This window comes from Typopeltis vanoorti, chromosome 20, assembly GCF_054136105.1.
Source record: "Typopeltis vanoorti isolate ZY-2024b chromosome 20, IOZ_Tvanoo_1.0, whole genome shotgun sequence".
NCBI lineage: Eukaryota > Metazoa > Arthropoda > Arachnida > Uropygi > Thelyphonidae > Typopeltis > Typopeltis vanoorti.
The window spans coordinates 76,253,686-76,276,153 of record NC_143568.1 but is presented as its reverse complement, the minus strand read 5'-3'; the positions used below and the strand labels follow the sequence as shown (position 1 = coordinate 76,276,153).

The following is a 22,468-nucleotide window of genomic DNA, read 5'->3' as shown; positions in this document are numbered from 1 at the left end:
GTGGTACTTTTCCATTCTTCTGTAAGTTTGAATTCCTTTCCATTGATACTCCTTATGGTTCCTTTTTCAATTCCTTTTATTATGTTTGTTCCAGTAGATCACTTTTCACTGTTTGTCCTGGTTCTCTGATGAAAAACAGTGGGACCTTCTAATGCTGACTGGGGGCTTCACCAGGTGACACCCCAGCCAGCACAAAATCTCATCATGATTTACCATCATATTTATTTCAGTTTAAGCCAATAGAGAGTACGATTTGATTTTTTTTTTTTATTATTATTAAAAAAATTCTGGTAGGAAAATACATGAAAGATGAATGAGAAGCACAGGAAAAAATCCTAGTCACAAGATGAAAATCAATTAAAGAAGAGTTAATTATGCAGAGACAAACAACTGGTAAATCCTTTCTTAGGGTTACACAGTGATCAGCATTCATTTTAAAAATTTTATGGAATTTACAACCGTGTTAAAAAAACTTTTTTGTTATACCGACGTTTCGATCTTCACATCAAGATCATCATCTGGAGCGTACATAAATATACAGGAAAAGGCTGAGTTACATCATTAACTGTAAGCTAGAGAAACAATGATTTGATCACATGTTATTCTACCAGCGTGATCTCTGGTGAAAAAGACGCACTATTCCTATTAGACAAAAAGAACATAAACGACACATTAAATATAATAATTATGGTGAAGCTGGCCTTTCTGATCATGCCCTCAATACCTTACACAGAATTCACTGGAAAACCACCAGCTGTCTACATCACTAGAACATGGTATGAACGGAAATTCAAGGAAGCCTGTGAGATTATTACCAACCACCCCAATCTGAACAACAATGATGGTCTAAAAATCCCAAACATATGGAAGGTATATATTCGACCTTCCTCACCAAGAACAACTATAAACAGGACTGTAGAAAATCCAGTGTTGTAAATCAAAAATAAGAATTGTAATACTAAAAATAGGACACCAATTATTTCTGAAAGAAAACCATCTAAAAGAATGTTTATTCCTGTCATTGTAAAATAGAATTTAGCTTGATGTAAAAATTTATTTATTTATTTTTATTTCTTTATTTTTAAATTTTTTTTTTCACCAGAGGTCACGCCGGTAGAATAACATGTGATCAAATCATTGTTTCTCTAGCTTACAGTTAATGATGTAACTCAGCCTTGTCCTGTATATTTATGTATGCTCCAGATGATGATCTTGATGTGAAGATCAAAATGTCGGGATAATAAAAAAAGTTTTTTAACACGGTTGTAAATTCCATAAAATTTTTAAAATGGACAACTGGTAAATGTTATATTTATGTATGCTCCAGATGATGATCTTGATGTGAAGATCAAAATGTCGGGATAATAAAAAAAGTTTTTTAACACGGTTGTAAATTCCATAAAATTTTTAAAATGGACAACTGGTAAATGTTAATTGAAGGAGAGGAGAATATGGTCCTTTTGTAACTCATACTGTAATTGAGGATGGCAAAGCGAAAGTTACAAAAGAACTTTTCCCCCCTTCCTTAAATTAGCATTTAATAAGTGTTTGTTGCTGCATAATTATTATTATTATATGATGCATCTAATTAATAGAATAAAAAAAACTAAACTGAAAAAACAAATTAACATAATATGAGTGAAATTGTTACATTTAATGAAACAGTAGTTGAAAATGGGGACTTCACCAAGGGGGATATCCCCAGCAGTACGAAATCTTGTCATATTGTACTATCATGTTGTAGATGGATTGATACAATAAAAAGAGCCAGGAAGAAATATGAGATCTGATAATATCTTATATTTTATATTTGTTATCTGTCAAGATTGGAATCTTGACAGATAACAGATTAATTTGGAGGAAAATTGTTGATCAGAAGTTAGTAATGGTGTAACTTTTTCATGTAATACTATCATAATTATCCTGTATGTCACTCCCTCAGGGTACATATCAGGAATTTGATGATGATGATAGTTGAAAATAGTGTGGTTAAAAAAACAACAACTGATTTTTGTATTGACCTTTTGGCTCAGATCAATTTTTAATATAGACAATTTTTGATAATACTGATGTTTAACTTCTTTTAGACTACATTATTTAGAAATATGATATTGGACAGCTAAATATAAATGCAGTTTGATTATTTTGCCACAATATTTTAATTAAGTCTTGACTTAGACTTAAAATCACACCATGGATTAGAAAAAAACATGGTTAATAAGCTGGAATTTTGCATCTTCTGCTTAGTATTAATGGTTTTATATTGTGTGTGCATGCATATGAACTTTTGGGACAAACAGCCATTAACTATTTTATTGAACATACTAATAGCTTTATTTTTTATTAGGAAGAAGAAGATAAAAAACTATCAGAAGGATCACATTTAGTAGATCATTCTAGTTCCTATGATATACCTGAAATACAAGTGAGTAAGCAGTGCATTTTTTAACATAGTAGAAGAAAATAATGAAAATCATTATTATTATTTTTGTATATATTTTTATGTACTTTCCACCTATGCAAGATTATAAACCTATAGTACATAGTACGATATATGTTCTAAAGGGTGTTTATATATACAGGCAATCTTTGACATATGTAAATTCGATTTACATAAATTTGGACCTTGGCAAATTATTCTGAAAGGGCTACCACACACATTATGGGGTGCATGCATGTGCCTTTCTTACTCTGCATTAATAATTACATACTGAAATTCTAATTTCTGTGCATGTACCTCGTCAAGAATCTAACAACAATAAACTTTAACGCATTTAATACACTACAGCACGCACACACACACACACGTAATGTCAACATGTACATGCTGTGGTTTATATTCATACACTTTCAAAGTTTTTAGCATTTGTGTTCATTCACAGGGATAGAGTACAATCATGACTGGGAAAAAGGAAGAAGTGGAAAAGTGAACTCATGCATAAACACACAAAATTGATTTGGAGATGAAGATGGAAATTATAAAGAGAAAATTTTGCTAATTTGCTAAAATTTTAATAATTTGTTACTTATCCAATGAATATCTATAAAAAATTGTGTACCAGTTACATAATATGTCCTGCAACATATTTAGAAGTTTTCAAAGTTAATTTTTATGTTGCACTAGGCATTAAAAAACATCTTTACCATAAGTTTCCCTTCCTGCGTGAGCACACAACATGCTCGAACTTGATGCTTCCATAATGTAGTGCTTTTTCATGCTGAAAATTTCTGATTCATGTTTTAAAAAGTCTGAAGAGAAACAGATGGTGCTTTTGGTCTACTGTAGAGAATTTTATGAAAAGAAGAAAGAGTCAACTGTTCAGTCATCTTTTAATAATTTCATATGGAAGGTGGAAATGCCAAATTTTTTTAATAGTTTCTCATCCCATTTATACTTTATCATAGTGCTCTGCATTAATAATTACATATTGAAATCTAATTTGTGTGCATGTATGCCATCAATGAATCTAACAGAAATAAACTTTAACACATTTACTGCATTACAGCACACACATGTAATGTAAACATGTATTCATTTTAGACAAATTATGGACCCTACACCTGTGTTAGAAATAATAATTTTAATTTCCCGACATTTCGACCTTCATATTAAGGTCATCATCTGGAGTACACACACACACACACACACACATATATATATATACAGAGACAAGCTATATTACATTTCGCACAGTATGCTAAAGAGATAACTACATCAAAGTTATATTCTATTTAAGACAGTATCAGGGAAAAAAATTTTTCTATAAATAGTTTTATTTCAGCAAAAATGATGTCCTAATTTAACATGAGAATTGCTATATTAGATTTAAGGTCCTGGATTACCTATAGTACTATTTATAATTAACTCTTAGGGAGAAAGGTTATGTGGGTAGAATATGTGCCTTCCATATTCTTGGGATTTTTAGACCATCATTATTGTTAAGATTAGGATAGTTGATAAGAATTTCACAGGCCTCCTTAAAGTTACATTCATACCACGTTTTGGTATGATGTAAATAACAGGTGCTTTTCCAGTCAATTCTATGGTAAAGTATTCAGGGCATGATCAGAAAGTCCAGCTTCATCACAGTTATTAAATTTAATGTGCTGTTTTATGTTCCTTTTGTCTGATAGGAATTGTGCATCCTATATCTCCTGTATAGGGCAAATTATAGGTGCAGTGAATATGGTATACTCCAGGGTTAGCCAGCAGAGGGAGTGGATCCTTAGATGAGTTTGAGTAAGGTCTTTAATTTTGCAGGAGGTTTAACCTCTCTATCAGCTGTGATGGATGAAATAGTGAGACCAAATTGCACTTATCTATGTTATTCAATAGGTATTACAGAATCGTATCCAGATTTTGCTAAACGTCTATAGACATCATAGCCGGTTTCGGACTTTAAAGTTGTATTTCTGTAGTATTCTGTTTATTTTATCTGATATCCCTTTAATGTATGGAATGGTTACAGTTTTATTGTAGTCTAGTTTATTTTTGGTTTTAAGTGAGGTCTTGTGAAGAATTTTGTTGATAGTATTTTGGCCGTAATCATTTTTAGGAAGGTATTGCTAATAACTTTTAATTCATTTTGATCAACATCTTTAATTCATCATGTTAAATTAGGACATCATTTTTGCTGTAATAAAACTATCTATAGAAAAAAATTTTTCCCTGATGCTATATTAAATAGAATATAGCTTTGATGTAGTTATTTTATTTTATTTCATTTATTTTAATTTAATTTAATCTAATTTTTCACTAGAGGTTACGCCAGTAGAATAACTGTTGATCAAATCATTGTCTCTGTAGCATATACTCCAGATGACGACCTTAATATGAAAGTCGAAACTTTGGGAAATTAAAAGTATTACAGTGGAATCTCTCTTAACCAGCAACAAAGGGACTTCGCCGATTCTGGATACGAGATTTTGCCGGATAATTGAATATATATTTCGAGAACTTACCTGTTCATGTTTTGTGATGCCACCTGTAGAAATTGCAGCATGCGAAGTTCGTTGGTTGTGTTTTTTGATCTGCCAGCCATAATTAAATAAATAAGATCAAAAATTGTGTGGATTTTTTAAAATTATATTTCACAAAATCAAATTTAAATAGCATTTAAAAATTACAGTACGTATTATCACATGAAAGTTGTTGTGAATTTCTTAGTGTGACAACATAACATAACTTCGAATGTCTGCCTGCTTACAAGATTGTCGCTGGAGTTTTAAAAATTCACTGTGTATGCAGCAAAGTTTTATAACATGATGTGTTGACAAAAATGAACATTGCTTGGCAAATCTTGCCAGAATGCAAGCTGATTGCATATTTTTCTTATCCCATAGGCTTAAATTTCAGGTTTAAATTTAGACCTTCGAAAGTGCCATTGTTTTCGTATTGCATTTAATTGGGTGCCGGTTATGAGCGATTTCACTGTATTTCTAACATGGTTGTAAAGTCCATAATTTGTCTAAAATGAATGCTGATCAGCATGTAACACTAAAGGAAAGGAAGGATGTCACCATGCATTGAACACATCAAACACTGGTTTTGCTAACTACTACTTCCTATTCTGCTTAAGTGACCTGAGATTAACTAGCTTACACTTTCATGATATCTTCATTTTTAATTATTCTGCCATTCATTCCATCTCATAATACAATTTAATAGAATAACTACATCACAAAGAGAAATAATTAAAAGCATTCATGCTATCTGTTTAGTCCTTTATTTTTCTCAGAAATTTCATATCTGTAGAGTCTAAATTTAATTGACTATTTTATTTCTAACCTAGCTCTCAGATCCATAAGTTAAAATTGATTTGAATACTATCTTGTATACAACTAGATTCGTGACTTGAGAAATTTTCCTTCTATTCCACATAAATTTATTCAGCCAACTCTTCCCCATCATAACAGCTTTACTTATTTTGTTGTCTATTTCCATATGCAATTTTTAATCTTTACTAAAACTTGTGCCTAAATAGCTGTGTTTCACTTTATTATTATTAATGCAAGACTTCTGGAGTCAAAAGGATTCATAGTGAGGTCCCCACTGTTGCGCATACCATATTTTTATATTACTGTGGATCAGGGATAGTCCAAGAAAGTTTTTTTTTTTTTTTTGCTTAGTTGTCAAATTAATTTAAATAGACAAATTATATTCTTGTTCCTATACCCAAGTATAAGCAGACAATGAAGTAACTTCACTAGGCTACTTCTCTATAGAAGCTGTTGACTTTGCATCAATGGGAAATATATGACTTTGTCATTGATTTAACCTCAGTATCTTCCTCAGTCCAGCTCATACTGAGGAGAAGTAAAGGTCAAAAGCCAGTCTAGGTAGGACCCTACTCATAATGCATTACACCAGACACATCTAAACAGAGGTATACTCTTCATCACTCAATACTAAGGCAATTGATGTGAAGTCAACACCCTCTGTATACAAGTATCATAGTCACCTTCATGCATAAACTTTGTTTCGCTTACAAATGAATTTGGGATAAAAAGAGACAAGAAATTATATTCTAAAAACAAGAATATAATTTCTTTTCTGTTTTAATTTAATTTAAAGCAAAAAACTTTCTGCAGCTATTTTATTGTGTAGAATTATGGAGACAAACTATCATGTTAGAGCATTTACTTTACTTAAAATAAGATAAAATAATGCTTGATGTTTTGATTTTTATATCAAGGTCATCATCAGAAATACATATATACATTACACTAGTACATCAAGATCATTACAGTAAGCTACAGATGCTGCTCTGGTCAACTGTTCACCTTAGCCTGACCTATGGCAAGGGAAAAGAGAAAGGGAAAAAAAATAATAAAAGTAATAATTGAATACTTAAATAAGTTGAACCACATCCGTTGCTAGTGATTAGGGCTTAATTCTCTACAGTGTTGTTATTTTTACATTCTGCTTACTTTTTTATTTATTTTTTATTTTGCAGCAGCCATTAATATATTTATATAATTTTTCTCAGGATAATGATTCTCTTCTCTGTTGCCGAAATCACCACCTTTCACATAATGAACTGTCTTCTTCCTCCAACCACCTTTAGGATTATTCAACTTAAAATGCCATAAAAAGTGGCATATTTATTATACTTTTATTCAGAAGCCATCTTGAAATTTCGACCAACTGTGTAAATTTCAAATCTTCCATGCAAATTATGCCATATTTATCTACTTTACCTAAATGCTGTTAAGTGATGGAAATTTCTATAAGGGTTACTCTCTTGTCATTTACTCTACCGTATCCTTTCTTCTATATGAACTCCCTAACAGTCCATAAATTGGGATATCCCCAAGTGATATAAGGTTCTACGATTCCAAACATGTTAATGGTAGCTTTGTTCAACTTCACAAAAATTGTACTATTGATCTTCCTTAAATGTAAAAGCTGCAGAATTTTTCAAGGTTTGGAACTGACTCCATCGATATCACGAATGTAGACAACAACAACAACATCAAGTTTTGGTTCAGCTAGAACAAAAAAAGATTTTCTTATTCTTGGCAATATGCTTCAATCGAATAACATATCTTTCCAAATGTGCTGAATCATGCACATATTATTATTATTACGGGCATCTCCAGGGAGTCCTTAGACTCATCGAGGGAGGGCCCAAATCATGTTTATCACAACTATTCGACATTCACACAGTATCTATCATACCTTGCCTTAAACTCATTCACTGTCACAGCACCCACCACAGACTCTGGCAGCCCATTCCACTCATTCACCACTCTGAAAGTAAAGAACCCAGCTTAAACACCCTTGCTAACCACACTCTTACCAAGCTTCCATGGATGGCCCCCCTAGTCCTCCCACAACCAGCCCTGTTCTCAAAAATATCTTCTGAATTAATTTTATAGAAACCTTTCAGTAATTTGAATGTCTCAATCATATCTCCCCTCCTCCGCCTATTAACCAATTTCTGCAACCCACAAATCCTCAACCTGTTCTCATAAGGTTCATTCCACAGACCTGCTATCATCTTGGTCACTCGCCTCTGGATCCTCTCAACCTCCACCCCATCAAGAAGAAACCTAGGTGACCAAATCTGGGCACAGTAGTCAAGATGGGGTCTTATCAAGGCTCGATCCAGGGGAACAATAACATGCTTGTCTCTGCTCGTCAACATATTCTTCAGCAACCAAGTTATTTGATGAGCTGATTTGGCCACTTTTGCAATGTGGCCCCTAAACTTCAACTCCTCCACCAACACTCCTAAATCTCTTGCTTCATCAATTTCCTGGAGTACAGTTCCACCAATGTAGTAAACTGCTGCTAATCTTTTCACCCCAAAATGTATAACCTTACATTTTGCCACATTAAATTGACATCCATTCTCCTTAGCCCAGACCTCTAATCTATCCAAATCAATATGATTCATGATTCAGCACATTTAAAGATTACTCATCTCTTTTCTCTGTTTAGCTTTACTGTCTAATTGCATTCTGAATAGTGCTTTTGCTTTAAGTTCTTTAAATTAAAGATACCAAGATATTATATACTTGGTTTAATCCTTTAACCAAGTGTAAGCAAACAAACTTTGCAGCTGAAGTATTTTCATTACTTGGGCAACTCCTATATAGAATTATATACGAGTTGCCACAGTCCTGAAAATACTTCAGCTGCAAAGTTTGTTTGCTTACACTTGAATAAAGGATTAAACCAAGTATATAATTTCTTGGTATCTTTAATTTATAGTATAACCAAGTGAAAAAATATCGAACAACTTTCTCTAATCCAGAGTAATTTAATAATGTGTGACATCTTTTGGCAACTCGTATATAAAAATATGACTAATGCATTACTTCGACCGTAGTATCACCTCTGGGTCTGGCTCCCACTGAAGAGACCTTGATAAAGGTCAAAACTGGTCTAGGTAGTAACCCTTTCCATAATGCATAGCATTACACTTGTCTGCATGGAAATGTGCTTTGCGTTATGGGATACTAAGCAAGTGATGTGAAGTTATTAGCTTCTATATATGAATTGCCCCAGTCCTGAAAATACTTCAAGCGCAAACTTTGTTTGCTTACACTTGGATAAAGGATTAAACCAAGTATATAATTTCTTGGTATCTTTAATTTATAGTGTAACCAAGTGAAAAAACTTCCAACAGCTTTAAGTTCTTGTTTCATTTTTCTTTTCTTAAGAAGTGTCTCAGAACGTCTGGAAGTTTTTTCTGCAGCAGGCTTTTCTTGTTTCCTCAGCAATATTTCCAACTCAGTAGAACAATTATAGAATTATTGTCTGTCAACTACTGGCATATACCAGCAGTCCTTGACTTATGATTTATGACCACTCATACCTATGATAGCTATCCCATTAACAGATTCACTGAATACCACTTTGCCCCTATAACCTATTGATCTGGTTGTTATTGTTGCCATCAAGGCATATTATTTAAAAGAAATACTTTTACTTCAGCTATTTCTTATGAAAACCTTCAGAGATTGTGGTAGGAATATAATATCTTGCATTATACAAAGAATATAGATGCATCATGGAGTGAGGTGACAGCAGAGTGTGTGAATGGTGTTTGGAAGAGGCACTGAAAATATATATTCATACATTCACATTATTCAACAAAGTCTTATATGAAATTGGTGACATGACAATGCTGCTATGATGGAGGCTGAATGACACTGAACAGATTAAGTCAAATGTAATATACAAGTTTTTTTAAGAAGTTCATTCTCGGTCTCTCACGTCTTTTCAAAGATGAGCCTAGAACTTTCAAAAACCTTACAATGCTTTATTATAATTCTTGAATTTGAAGAGTTGTTGGTGGCCTAGCCTCCCTTGCCTCCTCCAGTGAACCTTCCAATTAATAAAAGCTGCAGTTGGGAGAATTATTCTTTCTCCATGAGTTCCAACTGATTCTTTTACTGGTAAATGCATAGAAGCACTGTATGATCTTTCATTATTAATTATACTACAGTACTGTATGCAGTTAATTTATGTTATAATTTGTACATTGTATTATTTCACTATAAACAGAGAGTAATATTAGTTAAAAATATAAATGGACCTCCACATTTTAGCATTTCGGCATGTTAATTGTTAACATATTCTTATGGTTCATGAAGTGATTTCCAACTTAAAACCTTTTCAACCTACAACAGGATCATTGGAACAGAACTCTTTTGTAAGAGAAGGACCGACTGTATATTGAACTATATTTCTATTCTTCCTATTTTTTTTTGTGTGTGTGTGTGTGTGTGTGTGTGTGGAGATTTTTGGATTTCTGCATCATTCCTGTTATTCGGTTCTATTCCTAGAAGCTGTATGAGTTGTAGATGGGATTCCAAACCCTTGGGATTGTTAAGCCATCATTCTTATTGGAATGATGAATTAACATTTCACAGGCTTCTTTGAATTTTCTTTCATACCAAGTTTCAGTACAGTGCAAAGTCTGTACAATGCAGCACATTTGGAGTGCATGGTCAGCAAGGCCTGATTTTCCATGATTAAGGAATTTAATGTGTCGTTCATGTTCCTTTTTTTTTTTATTGGGATTGTGATAATGGAAAGAATCAACAGCCCTGATTATCACTTAGCTAAGAAATGGGTGTCATCACTGAGAGAGTTGGTAGGTCATTTTCCTCCTATATACAAACACAACCCTTCATAACAAAATTAAAAATGTCATGCTCAACAATAAAGATTTATTAGTTAGCTGTACCTTCCAATGAATTTCCACCTGAAATCACAGTTATCTTTACCACATAGTTCACTCTGTTTATTTCACGTGGCAAAATAACTACTACCTAAAAGAGAAGATATGGTCATGGACTCACCACTCATTTCCCCTTCTTATAGTATGCCCACAGATACGAGACCCTTCGGCACTTCTCACATATCAAAAGAAGGAGAATCCATTCTGATAATAGGGTAATCAATCCGTATTGTGGGATGAGTGTTTATTATTACACGTCAGAAAATTAACTTCTCTTTTAAGATCATTGTAGTTTTAAAGTGGTAACTAATTTTACTTGTATAACAGTTGGAAAATTTTACGTATAAAGCACATGTTTCTAGTGCTGGTGACCAATTCGTACATCACCTTATTTTTTTCTCCCCTTCAACATGAATTGACCCTTCTTGGCAGTCTGCCAATGACAGCTCTCCCTTCTGTGATCAGACTGTACCTCTCCACTACTAACTTTTATATGAAAGATTCTGAACAACGACATCTAGATTCAGCTATTCTAAAATGGAAGTTTGGCTCAGATATGTTAAGATATACAAGGGGAGGCTAAAATGTTCGGATAAACACCTAAGAACAAAATTGATGGTTTGTGCAAACAAGGAAAAGACTTTTAACAGTGGTGTAACAAGTGTTATACACTTGATGCAATGCTGCTGCATCATTTGCAATCCTCTGAGAAAAAAGTCTTTCCCTTGTTGTACAAACCATTATTTTTGTTGTAGGTGTTTATCAGAACTTTTCAACCCCCCCCCCCCCCTCGTATTTGCTTTTTGGTCCCATTTACCACAAATTTTAAACATCTCAAGCCACGTGAATTTCTTCATCTAGTTCACCATTGAGATTGAAAACAATGACACATTTCCTTTTCTGGATATGTTTTTGTGCATCTTCTGTCATGCTGTCTTTCCTTCACAGGCCTTCAAATAAACTGACACATACGGGACAATACATGCACAATGACTCATAAGACTATTCAACAAAAAAACTATGTATCATTAGAACTCTCAGAAATAAGCTGAAAATTTTGCCCTGATAAGGGCTCTGAAAAATGAGTTTCAAATAATAAACAAAACATTTAGAAAGAACAGCAGGAAAGCCACAACAGGAAAACAATCAAGGGAATCCTTTATAAGAATACTACCAAAAAATAAAACATTAAAGGAATATCTGAGAAAATAGAACACTGGAGAAATGGAACATTCAAACCACCCACAAAATTAAAAAGTTCACTCAGTTCTCCTCTAAGGATCTCTTCTTCCCCTTGCCCATTCAGGAGTATACCAAATCCAATACATGTTGAAAATATATCCTGTTTCCCCTATTTATCGTACACAGGGAAAATAGGATATTTTTTCAACATGAAAAGAATAACACAGCAACACATTAACGTCCTTAATTATAAAAAATCAGTCTTTTCTGATTATGCACTGCAAATGTGCCATGGAATTGAACAGAAAGGCACCTAGTTCTTTCTTTTATCAAAACTTGGTATGTAAGAAAATTCAACAAAGCATTTGAGATGTTAATCCATCATCCCAATCTCAATAGGCAAGAATTGTGGCTTAACAGTCCCAGGGGTTTCGAAGTCCTGACTACAACTCATAAAAGCATCTAGAAATAAAACAACAGAAGAACGGGGGCTGCAGAACTCCAAAAATCTCCAAACACAAAAAAAACAGGAAGAATAGAAATACTGATCAATGTATAACCAGTGGTCAATAGACAATAAACAGAATGTAAAAATAACAGGACTATAGAGAATTATTTAATTAATTTTTTCTTTCTCTTTTTCTTTTCTCTCATCAGAGGTCATGCTAGGAACAGCAGTTGATCAGAGCATTAATGCTGTAACTTGCTATAGAGCAGTGTTTTTTATTTTTTTACTTTGATTACTTTTTTTTTTTTTCCATATTATCACAGATAAGTGGAGGTATATTCTATAATTAATTTTTCAGTAACTAAAAAATCTAATTGAAGTTGTTTCTTGGCATGTGTAGACTGATTTCTCTGTTAGGGCTGCATCTGGCTTACAACACAGTCATATTCTAGGTACATAGTTCAAATGTTTGCATAAGAAGTTTAAATTCAGATATTATTATTATTATATGGGCACCTAAAATGAATTTTGAAGACGTTGCGGAGGAACCAATCTATCCACACAATCTATCATTTCTCTCCCTGGACCATTAACAGACAAAACACTCACAACTGACTCTGGAAACCCATTCCACTCATTCACAACTCTCCATGCAAAAAATCTAGTCCTCACACCCTACTAACCTTTATTCAACTTCCAGGGATGACCCCCTTGTTTTGGTCCTGCTAGCCAAGTGCTCAAACATTTCACATGCATGAATTCTATAAAACCCTTTAAGCAACTTAAATGTTTCTATCCCCTTCTTTATTTAATCCTATTAATCAATTTCTGCAATCCACACACCCTCAATCTATCCTCCTAGGGAACTTTCCACAGGTGACTCACCATTTTGGTCACTCGGCTTTGAATCCTTTCCATCGCTTCCTCATCCCCAAGAAACCCAGCGAACCAGACTTGAGAACAGTAATCCATATGTAGTTGTATCAAGGCCTTATAAAGAAGAATAACAACTTCCTTATCTCTACTTGTTAATGTGTTGTTCTTCAATAGCCAAGTAATCTTATTAACTACCTTAGCAATATGTCCTCTAAACATTAACTTTCTGTCTACCACTACCCCTAATCTCTAATTCATCTATCTCCTGGAGTACAGTCCATCAATGTTATGCACATCTTGTAATCTATTTATACAAAATGCATAACTTTACATTTCTCCACATTAAACTGACACCCATTACCTTTTGCCCATACCGACAGCCTATTTAAATCATCCTGCAAGCTTTCTACGTCGCTTTGATTAACTATTACTCTAGCCAATTTCGCATCATCAGCAAACAACTGAATATTTCCTTTCAGGTTATTTCCTATATCATTTATGTACAAATTAAACAGGAATGGTCCGAGCACTGAATCTTGCAGCACACCTCTAGTCACCTGTTTTTGCCTCAATTCTGCCCCTAAACATACCATTTTGATATCTGTCCAACAGCTACCATCTTATCCAATTCACCAGTGTCATATCCATCCCCATTTGTTTTAATTTGCATAACAGAGTTCCATGCAGTATTCTCTCAAATGTCTTTCTAAAATCAGGGTAGCCATTTCCTTTATCCAACTGAAATGTTACTCTATTATAAAAATTTAGTAAATTACTAAGGCATGACCGATCCTTCAAAAAGCCATGTTGATCCTCATACAGTATTATATTTTTCTCTACCAATTCTTGAATTTTCTTTTTGATCAATTTTTCTAATACTTTTATCACCACGTTTGAGATACTGATTAGCCTATAATTTGCTACTGCAGTCATTGAACTTCCTTTATGCAAGGGAATTACAAGGGTGGTCTGAAAAGTTTTCTGCCTCGACCATAGATGGCAACAGTATCGGCAAGATTTTTTTTTTCTAAGTTGGTACATCTGTCATAAGCATCCATGTGAAATGTCATTTATCAAGTAGTTTGTTTTATACAACCGTCTGAAGAAAAGTGTTATCTGTACCCCTTGAAATGGATAAAATTGAGCATCTCAGTTATGAAATTCTTTGTAAAAGAAGGTTTAACGGCAAAAGAAATTTATTTGAAGTTCATAAAAGTTTATGGGCATTCTTCTCCTTCGTTTTCGACAATTAAGAAATGGGCTGCCGAGTTTAATCGTGGCCATACCAGCCTTGAAGATGATCCATGTGAAGGATGTCCAAAAAGTGTAACAAAACAGAAATCAATGATCAAGTACACGATATGGTATTGGATGACTGGTGAGTTAAAGTGCGTGAAATTGCTGATACTATAGGCATTTCAAAAGAACATGTAGGATATATTTTGCATGAAGAATTGCAAATGAAAAGGCTTTGCGCAAGATGGGTGCCGTGCTTACTTACAGCAGATCAAGAACGCACTCTCATGAAAATCTCTGAACAGTGCTTGGAGCATTTTAACAAGAATAAAACTGATTTTGTGCGTTGATTTATTACTGTGGATAAGACTTGGATTCACCATTGCATACCAGAATCCAAACAACAGTGCTCCTGTAAAGTTGTTGATTTTTGTCGGTTTTTATTGTGTTTTCTTTTAGAAAATTAGTGTTTTGTAGATTTGAGTGTTTTGTAGTATACTAGTGTAGATTTGAATGTTTTATAGTGTATTTAGTATTTTATCACATATTTTTATTAAGATATTTCATTATTTAGTATATGTTTAAAATGGCATCAAAAAAGTGCAAGAAATGTAATGCTAAAAAATGCTCCACAGGCGAGAACAAGAAGGTTAGCCCTGCTAATGAGGTTATTGTATACATGGAGGAGGTTAATGAAAATCAAACTGCCAAAATAGTGAAGTTGAAGCGGATCATCAAAGAGACGATGCAGGGAATTGCAAAAAGTTGAGAGGCGTTTAAATGAGCATAGGGAAAAAAGATAAATGAACAGGAAAATAAGAAACAACAAAGCAAGGAAACAGGTAAGTCAGGAAATAACAGAAATCAGATAAGTGACATTGTTAGTAAAAAGAAAGAAGTTATTTGGTATGGTGACTCTATAATAAAACATGCTATAGATGAGCGAGTTATGACATCGAGTTTTCCTGGAGCAAAAATTAAAAATTATAACGCAAGTAATTCAAAAACGGAAAAGAAAAGTAAATGAAATTGTAGTTGTAGTATGTATAAAGGATTTAACTGGCGATAAGTTCAGTATGAGAGAGGTCATGAAAGGGTTGTTGGAAGAGGCGAAAGTGAAGAGTGAGAAAGTGAAAATCGTTAGTATTTTACCTCGCTATGATAAAAATGAATTAAGAAGAAGGGCTATGATGGCAAATGATTCGATGCATAGGCTGTGTGGAAAGAATGGATGCAAGTTTTTAGATGTGTGGAGTGAGTTTGAGGGAAGATTGGATTTGTATAAGACGGATGGCCTACACCTGAATGCGTTTGATATCAGGAGTCTAGAAAAACTAATAACTGGTATGAGTCCTAACACAGAGAGTCAGGGAAACTAAATTATAAAGGGAGGAATGGTGTGAATGTGAGTGTAAGAGCGACATTGTTATGTAACTGTGTTAATGATGCAAATAGGCTTTGTCATGGAAATATTGATGAGGAGAGAATGATTTCGGGTTTGTGTTCATCCATTTCGGACCCATCAAATGTGTGCAAAGATGTCTGCATGTGTATAGCATTAGAGAATAGAGATCTGCAAGTTGTCCAACTGCCTCAGGCAGACTGCAGACAAGACAATACAAAAGAACAAAAAGGTAGATTAGTATGTCTGTACATGAATGCTAGGTGTATCAGAAACAAAGGGATAGAGTTTGTTGCCTTAGCAATATGTTGAGACCTCAGATTGTAGGTGTTAGTGAGACCTGGCTATCAGAATCAGACCTACTAACTTATCGAATGTCAAGGGTACAGTATTTTTAGGAAGGATAGAAAGGATAAGAGAGAGGAGGGGATGTGCTGCTAATGATATCAGATGACTTGAATCCAGTTACAGTTGAGAGCTATGATTGTAGTGCTACTATTAACAGTATTTCATATGGCACTGAGTTTGAAGCCACTGGTGTGAGGTGGAATCTAACAAGATCAATTACATAGTGGGGTGTTGTTACAGACCTGGTGGATCAGTTGCTTGTGATGAAAAAATGCATCACCAAATAGAAAAGATGAACGTGAAAAGAGTAATCATAATGGAAGACTTCATCATCATCATCATCATCATACATATCAAGGATTTAGGCCTAGTATGGCCTGTTCTGGCCTTAGAAGTCATCGTTGAATCGTTTAAGAGGACGTCCTGGTTTTCTTTTTCCTAATGACTTGTACTTTAAGGCTTGTTTTGGTAATCTTTCTGTTTTCATTCTTTGAACGTGTTCCATCCATCTATGTTTATATTTTTTAATTTTTTCAATTACTGGTTCTTGGTTTAATTCTTTCATGATATCTTCGTTTCTTTTGTGATCAAATAGGGTATACTTTGCAGTTTTTCTCATAAACTTCATTTCTGCTGTTGTTAATCTTTGTTTGTCTTTTTGTTTTATTGTCCAGATTTCGCTTCCATACATTAAGACCGGTAGGGCTAATGTATTTTATACTTTTAGCCTGGTTTGTTTTTGAACTAGGTTTGGTTTAAATATAGAGTTAATTACTCTTGTTATTTTTAAATATTTTGCAATTTTTATGTTTATATCTTTTTCATTTTCATAAGTGATCATACATCCTAAGTAGTTAAATGAATTCACCTGTTCTAAGATCTTGTTATCTAATACTATTTTAGTTCTTGCTGGATCTTGTCCTTTAAAGGCCATAGTTTTTGATTTTTCTGTTGATATTATTATTATTATTATTACGGGTATCTCCATGGAGTCAGTAGACTCATCGCGGGAGACCCAAACTAGCAAAACAATATCTGTCATATCTCTTCTTGAATTCATTTACAGATGAAGAGCTCACAACAAAGTCAGGCAATGAATTCCACTCATTCACCACCCTCCAGGCAAAAAACCTTGTTCTGACACCTTTGTTAACCACACTCTTCTTTAATTTCCAGAGATGACCTCTTGTTCTTCCATCACTATCACACAGCTGAAACATTTCCCCTGCATCAATCCTATAAAAACCTTTTAGTAATTTGAATGTTTCTATCATATCCCCTCTTCTTCGCCTATCAGCCAATCTCTGCAATCCACAAGCTCTCAATCTATCAATGTAGGGAGCATTTTTTATATCACTCACCAACTTGGTCACTCTTCTCTGAACCCTCTCCACAGCCTCCTCATCTCCAAGGAATCCAGGTGACCAGACCTGAGCACAGTAATCCAAATGTGGAAGTATCAATGCTTTATAAAGGGGAATAATAACCTCTTTATCTCTGGATGTCAGTGTGTTCCTCAACAACCAAGTAATCCTATGTGCAATCTTGGACACCTTAGCAATGTGTCCTCTGAACTTCATCTCCTTATCTACCAATACCCCTAAGTCCCTAGCCTCATCAATCTCTTGGAGTACCTTTCCATCTATGTAGTACACAGCTGGTAATCTTTTAATCCCAAAATGCAAGACTTTACACTTTTCCACATTGAACTGACATCCATTTTCTTTTGCCCATTTTACCAGCTTATTTAAATCCTCCTGCAAACTTTCAACATCAGCTTGATTTTTTATTGCACTACACAACTTTGCATCATCAGCAAACAACTGAATATCTCCCTTTAAGCCGTTTCCTATATCATTTATATACAAATTAAACAACATTGGCCCAAGCACAGAACCCTGAGGCACACCACTGGTCACCTGCCTCATTCTGGACTCGGCTCCTCCATACACCACCTTATGGTATCTCTCCCTGAGCCATTCTCCTATCCATATCACCAATTTAATATCCATTCCCATCTGCTCCAATTTGCGTAACAGTGTTCTATGGGGTATCCTGTCATACCATTATCATACCATAATCTTTGGATATCTCATTTAGATTTAAAATAGCTTTCTGTAAGTTATCATCAGAATTTGTAATTATTATTTGGTCGTCTGCAAAGAGGAGAGTGTTTAAGTTAACTGTAGGTGAAAGTTTAATTCCTTGATGTAAATTTTTACTCCATTTTGTTATTATTTCATTTAAGTAGATATTAAAAAGAGTTGCTGAGAGGGGACATCCCTGTCGGACCCCTTGGTTTATCTCTCTTGTATATGATAGCTCATGATTTCATCTTATTTGTATTTGATTATTTTCATATATACTTGTGACAGCTTTTAGGATATTATTTGGTATTTGTCTTTCTTTTAATATGTTTCTTTTAACTTTGTCAAATGCTTTTTCAAAGTCAATAAATGCAATATGTGTTTCTAAATTATATTCTCTTCTTTTCTCTATTATTTATTTTAGGCAGAAGGCTGGGTCTATACATGATCATCCTTTTCTAAATCCATTTTGTACCTCTAGAATAAAGTTTTCGGAATATTTCATTAGTTTGTTATTTAAGATTCTGCTGTATATTTTGTAACATGAATTTAGTATACTGATACCTCTATAGTTTTTAGGGTCATCTCTATTACCTTTCTTAAAGATAGGAATCACAATTGCTTTTTTCCATTCTATTGGGGGGATACCAGTTGAGTAAATTTTATTTAAAAATAATAAGAGTCTTCCTTTGAATCTTGTTCCTGCGTATTTATATAGTTCTGAACCTAGCTTATCTTCTCCATGTGATTTTCCGTTTCTTGTTTCTTTCAGGCTGATTTCTAATTCTTCTTCAGTTATTTCCTTTTCATTTTCGTTAATTGTTTGCTAGTTGTCTTTTTTAAAATATTTGTCTGTCCACAGTTCTGTGTAGTAATTTAGAAATTCTTCTAATTTCAATTCAGTGTTTAATTTTATGTTTTCTTTGGTATCTGCATTTAGGTGTTTCAAAATCTTATATACATTGGGTCTTATTTTATATAAATCATGTTCTAAATTAGAAACAAATTTATTCCATGATTCTCTATGTCTTTTTCTGACTTCTCTTTTAGCTATGGCTCTTATTCTTTTATATTCTATTTCATCTTCTAATCTTTTACTGCTTAACCATTTGTGATAGGCTTCTTTTTTTCTTTTTGATTATTTCTTTGATTGTATCATCCCAGATCTTCAGTTTTTTTCTTTTATTGAATTTTTTGGTCTTTCCTAAGCTTTCATTTGCTGCTGCATTTAGTATCATTTTTATATTAAGCCATTCTATTTCTATTTCTTCATTTTGTTTTATTTTATCTAGATACTGGTTAATTCTTTGTTCATATAGCCATTGTACATTTGTGTCATTCAATAGTCTAGTTTTATAAACAAATGTTTCAATTTTTCTTTCTGTTCTTGTTACTTGTAGCCATTTAGGTGGTAATCTTAATTTTATTTTAACAAGGAAGTGGTCACTGCTTATTTCATATCCTCTGTGAACTCTAACATCTAGTGAAAATTTTGATGTCTTTTCATTTAATATGAAGTAATCTAATATTGATTTCCATCCTCTTGCTGCCCAAGTATATTTATGTATGTCTTTATGTTTATAGAAGGAATTCATTATTTTTAGGTTATTATAAACTACAAAGTCAATCAATTTTTTGCCATTTCTGTTTAGAGTGTGTTCTCCATGTATTCCTATATTATTATTAATTTTCGTTTTTCCAATTCTTGCATTTAAGTCTCCTGCTAAAATTATGTAATCATTTTTATTTATTTTATTATATATGTTTTGTAGCTGATTATAAAAATCAATATTATCCTGTTCTCTTCCTTCTTCTGGGGCATATAAACCAATTATTGTTAAATAGCCTATATCTATTTTTATTCTAGCTTCTATTATTCTTTCATTCCATAATTTATAATATTTTAACTGTTTTGAAAGGGAGTTATGAATCCAAATCATGACTCCTGCTTGTGCTCTTTGGTCTCTGTCGACTCCACTGTATATCATATTAAAATTTTCAGTTCTCATAGTTCCTTTTAATTTCTTTTTTGTTTCAGTGATTACTGCTATTTTAAAATTTCTTTCATTTAATAACTGGTCTAATTCTATTTCTTTATATGCTATTCCTCTTACATTCCAGTTTGCTATGTGTATTATATTTTGTCGTTTCCATTTTCGTTTTCCCTTTTCCATTCCAGGGTCGTTTCCCATAGATTCAATCCGATTATCTTTTTCTGTCAGCTTACAAGTAGGATTATGTTCTCCATGTCAGGGAACTAGCCTGACGATGGAATAGTTCAGTGGTAGGGCTGCTACCTTAAGGCTTCTGAACTAGCCTTCTTCCGAATTTAAAACCATAGGAGGAATAGGGTATATTGAAGGGGAAAGGGTAGATTATAGAAGAAATATAGTAAGGTTTATAGAGAGGACATAGTTGTAAGGCCAGAAATGAAAAGACCCCATGGCCCTCGAGTACTCTAATAGCACAAGGGTCATAAAGTAAGAAGAGTTGGCTGATAAGGCCTTATAGGAAAGATTAAAGTAAGTGGGTCTTCCTCAAAGTAGAAGAAGGAGAGGATAGATCCAGCTAGGGGTCCATGGGAGTGCCGCTTCCCTTACAATCAAGATGATTGCCCCTTATGGCAATCATCTTGATTGTAAGGGAAGCGGCAATGGAAGACTTTAATTACCCAAATATTGATTGGATAGCAGTAAAATCTCATGAGAAGAATGAAAATGCATTTATTGAGCTGTTGTGGGACAACTTCCTCAAGCAGCATGTGACAGAAGGAATTCAAGGGCAAAGAGTGTTAGATTTGATTATAGTGTCAGAGGGCTTTTCAGTTAAAGACGTAACTATTCGGCCTCTGGTTGGTGACATTGATCGTGTGGTACTCACTTGGGAAGTGACTAAGTTTATGAATGTTCCATTCAGAAAAGATTACATGCTGAACTACAAAGCAGGAAATTATGACCAACTGAGGAGTATACTGAGTTCAGTGGAATGGGATCGGTTGCTGGATGGAAAGAATATCGACAGTGCATTTGAAGTGTTTAAACAATACTTAAATGATGCGATATCAGAATGTGTCCCAAGAGTTCAAAGAATAAATAGAGTAGGAGTCAAATGGATGTGTAATCTTATTAAGCAAGAGATTCGTAAGAAAAGGATGATGTGGAAGGAATACCATTTGCATAAAGATGACGTCCATTGTGAACGTTATAAGCATCAGGTTAGAATAGTCACAACTGTGTACGGAAAGCAAATTCTGCATATGAAAAGAAACTGGCTCTGTGTGCTAACGACAATTCACAAGAATCCTATCGATATGCTGCAGGTAAAGAAAAGAATGAATATGAAAGAATAACTCTTATAAATCCAGATGGTATGAGGGTTACAGATGCAGAAGAGGTTGTTCAGTTAATGAGTGCCCATTTTGTTAAAAGCTATCAACCTGGTGAACGCAACATTGAGCTTACTGTTACCTCTTCTAGATGAAGAAGCGCAGGTGTGTGAGGCCGAGGTTTTAGAGCTGTTGCACAAATTGAATAAGAAGAGTGACTGATGGAATATCAGCACTTGTGCTAAAAGAGTGTTCAGCTGAACTGGCAATTCCTTTGACCAGGCTGTTTAATATGAGTCTCAGAACAGGGAAGATTCTGCAGCAGTGGAAGGAATGTATGGAAATTCTATTGCACAATGGTGGCATAAAGACCGATGTATCCAACTATCAACTAATTATTATCTCAGGAGTGGTGGTGAAGATTTTGGAAAAATTGGTTAGGGCTTGCATTCAGGAATGGGTTGACAGTGAATCTCTACTTTGCAATGAAAAACATGGGTTTACTAAGGGAAGGTCATGTTTTAGCAACTTGCTCACATTCTATAACAATGTTGCCATTGAACTAGACAAGAGGAATGGATACACCATTGATACGTTTGGATTTTGATAAGGCTTTTGACAGAATTCAGCATGGTAGACTGTTGCATAAATTGGAGAAAATGGATTTGGGTTATACAATATTAGCATGGATAAGAGGATGGCTGACTGACAGATATCAAAAAGTGGTATACTGGAGATCTGAGTCTGCAAGGTATAAGGTAACAAGTGATGTACCACAAGGATCGCTGCTTGATCCACTGTTATTCAATCTACGTTAATGATATTGAGTAGGATTTGACAAGAGGCATACAGCTATTTGCTGATGAT

The 22,468-nt window shown here is 34.0% G+C and overlaps 1 protein-coding gene and 1 pseudogene across 1 annotated transcript in view; one reads left to right on the top strand and one right to left on the bottom strand.

Annotated features, from left to right (window-relative positions):
• The window catches only part of LOC150095577 (uncharacterized), a 146,994-nt gene that overhangs the window by 61,178 nt on the left and 63,348 nt on the right, over window positions 1–22,468 (top strand). Inside the window, exon 5 of the mRNA XM_090410328.1 lies at window positions 2,348–2,425. Coding sequence (XP_090266454.1) covers window positions 2,348–2,425 — 78 coding nt within the window. The remainder of the gene's footprint in view (window positions 1–2,347; window positions 2,426–22,468) is intronic.
• On the bottom strand, window positions 6,946–9,408 carry LOC150095578 (large ribosomal subunit protein uL30 pseudogene; annotated as a pseudogene).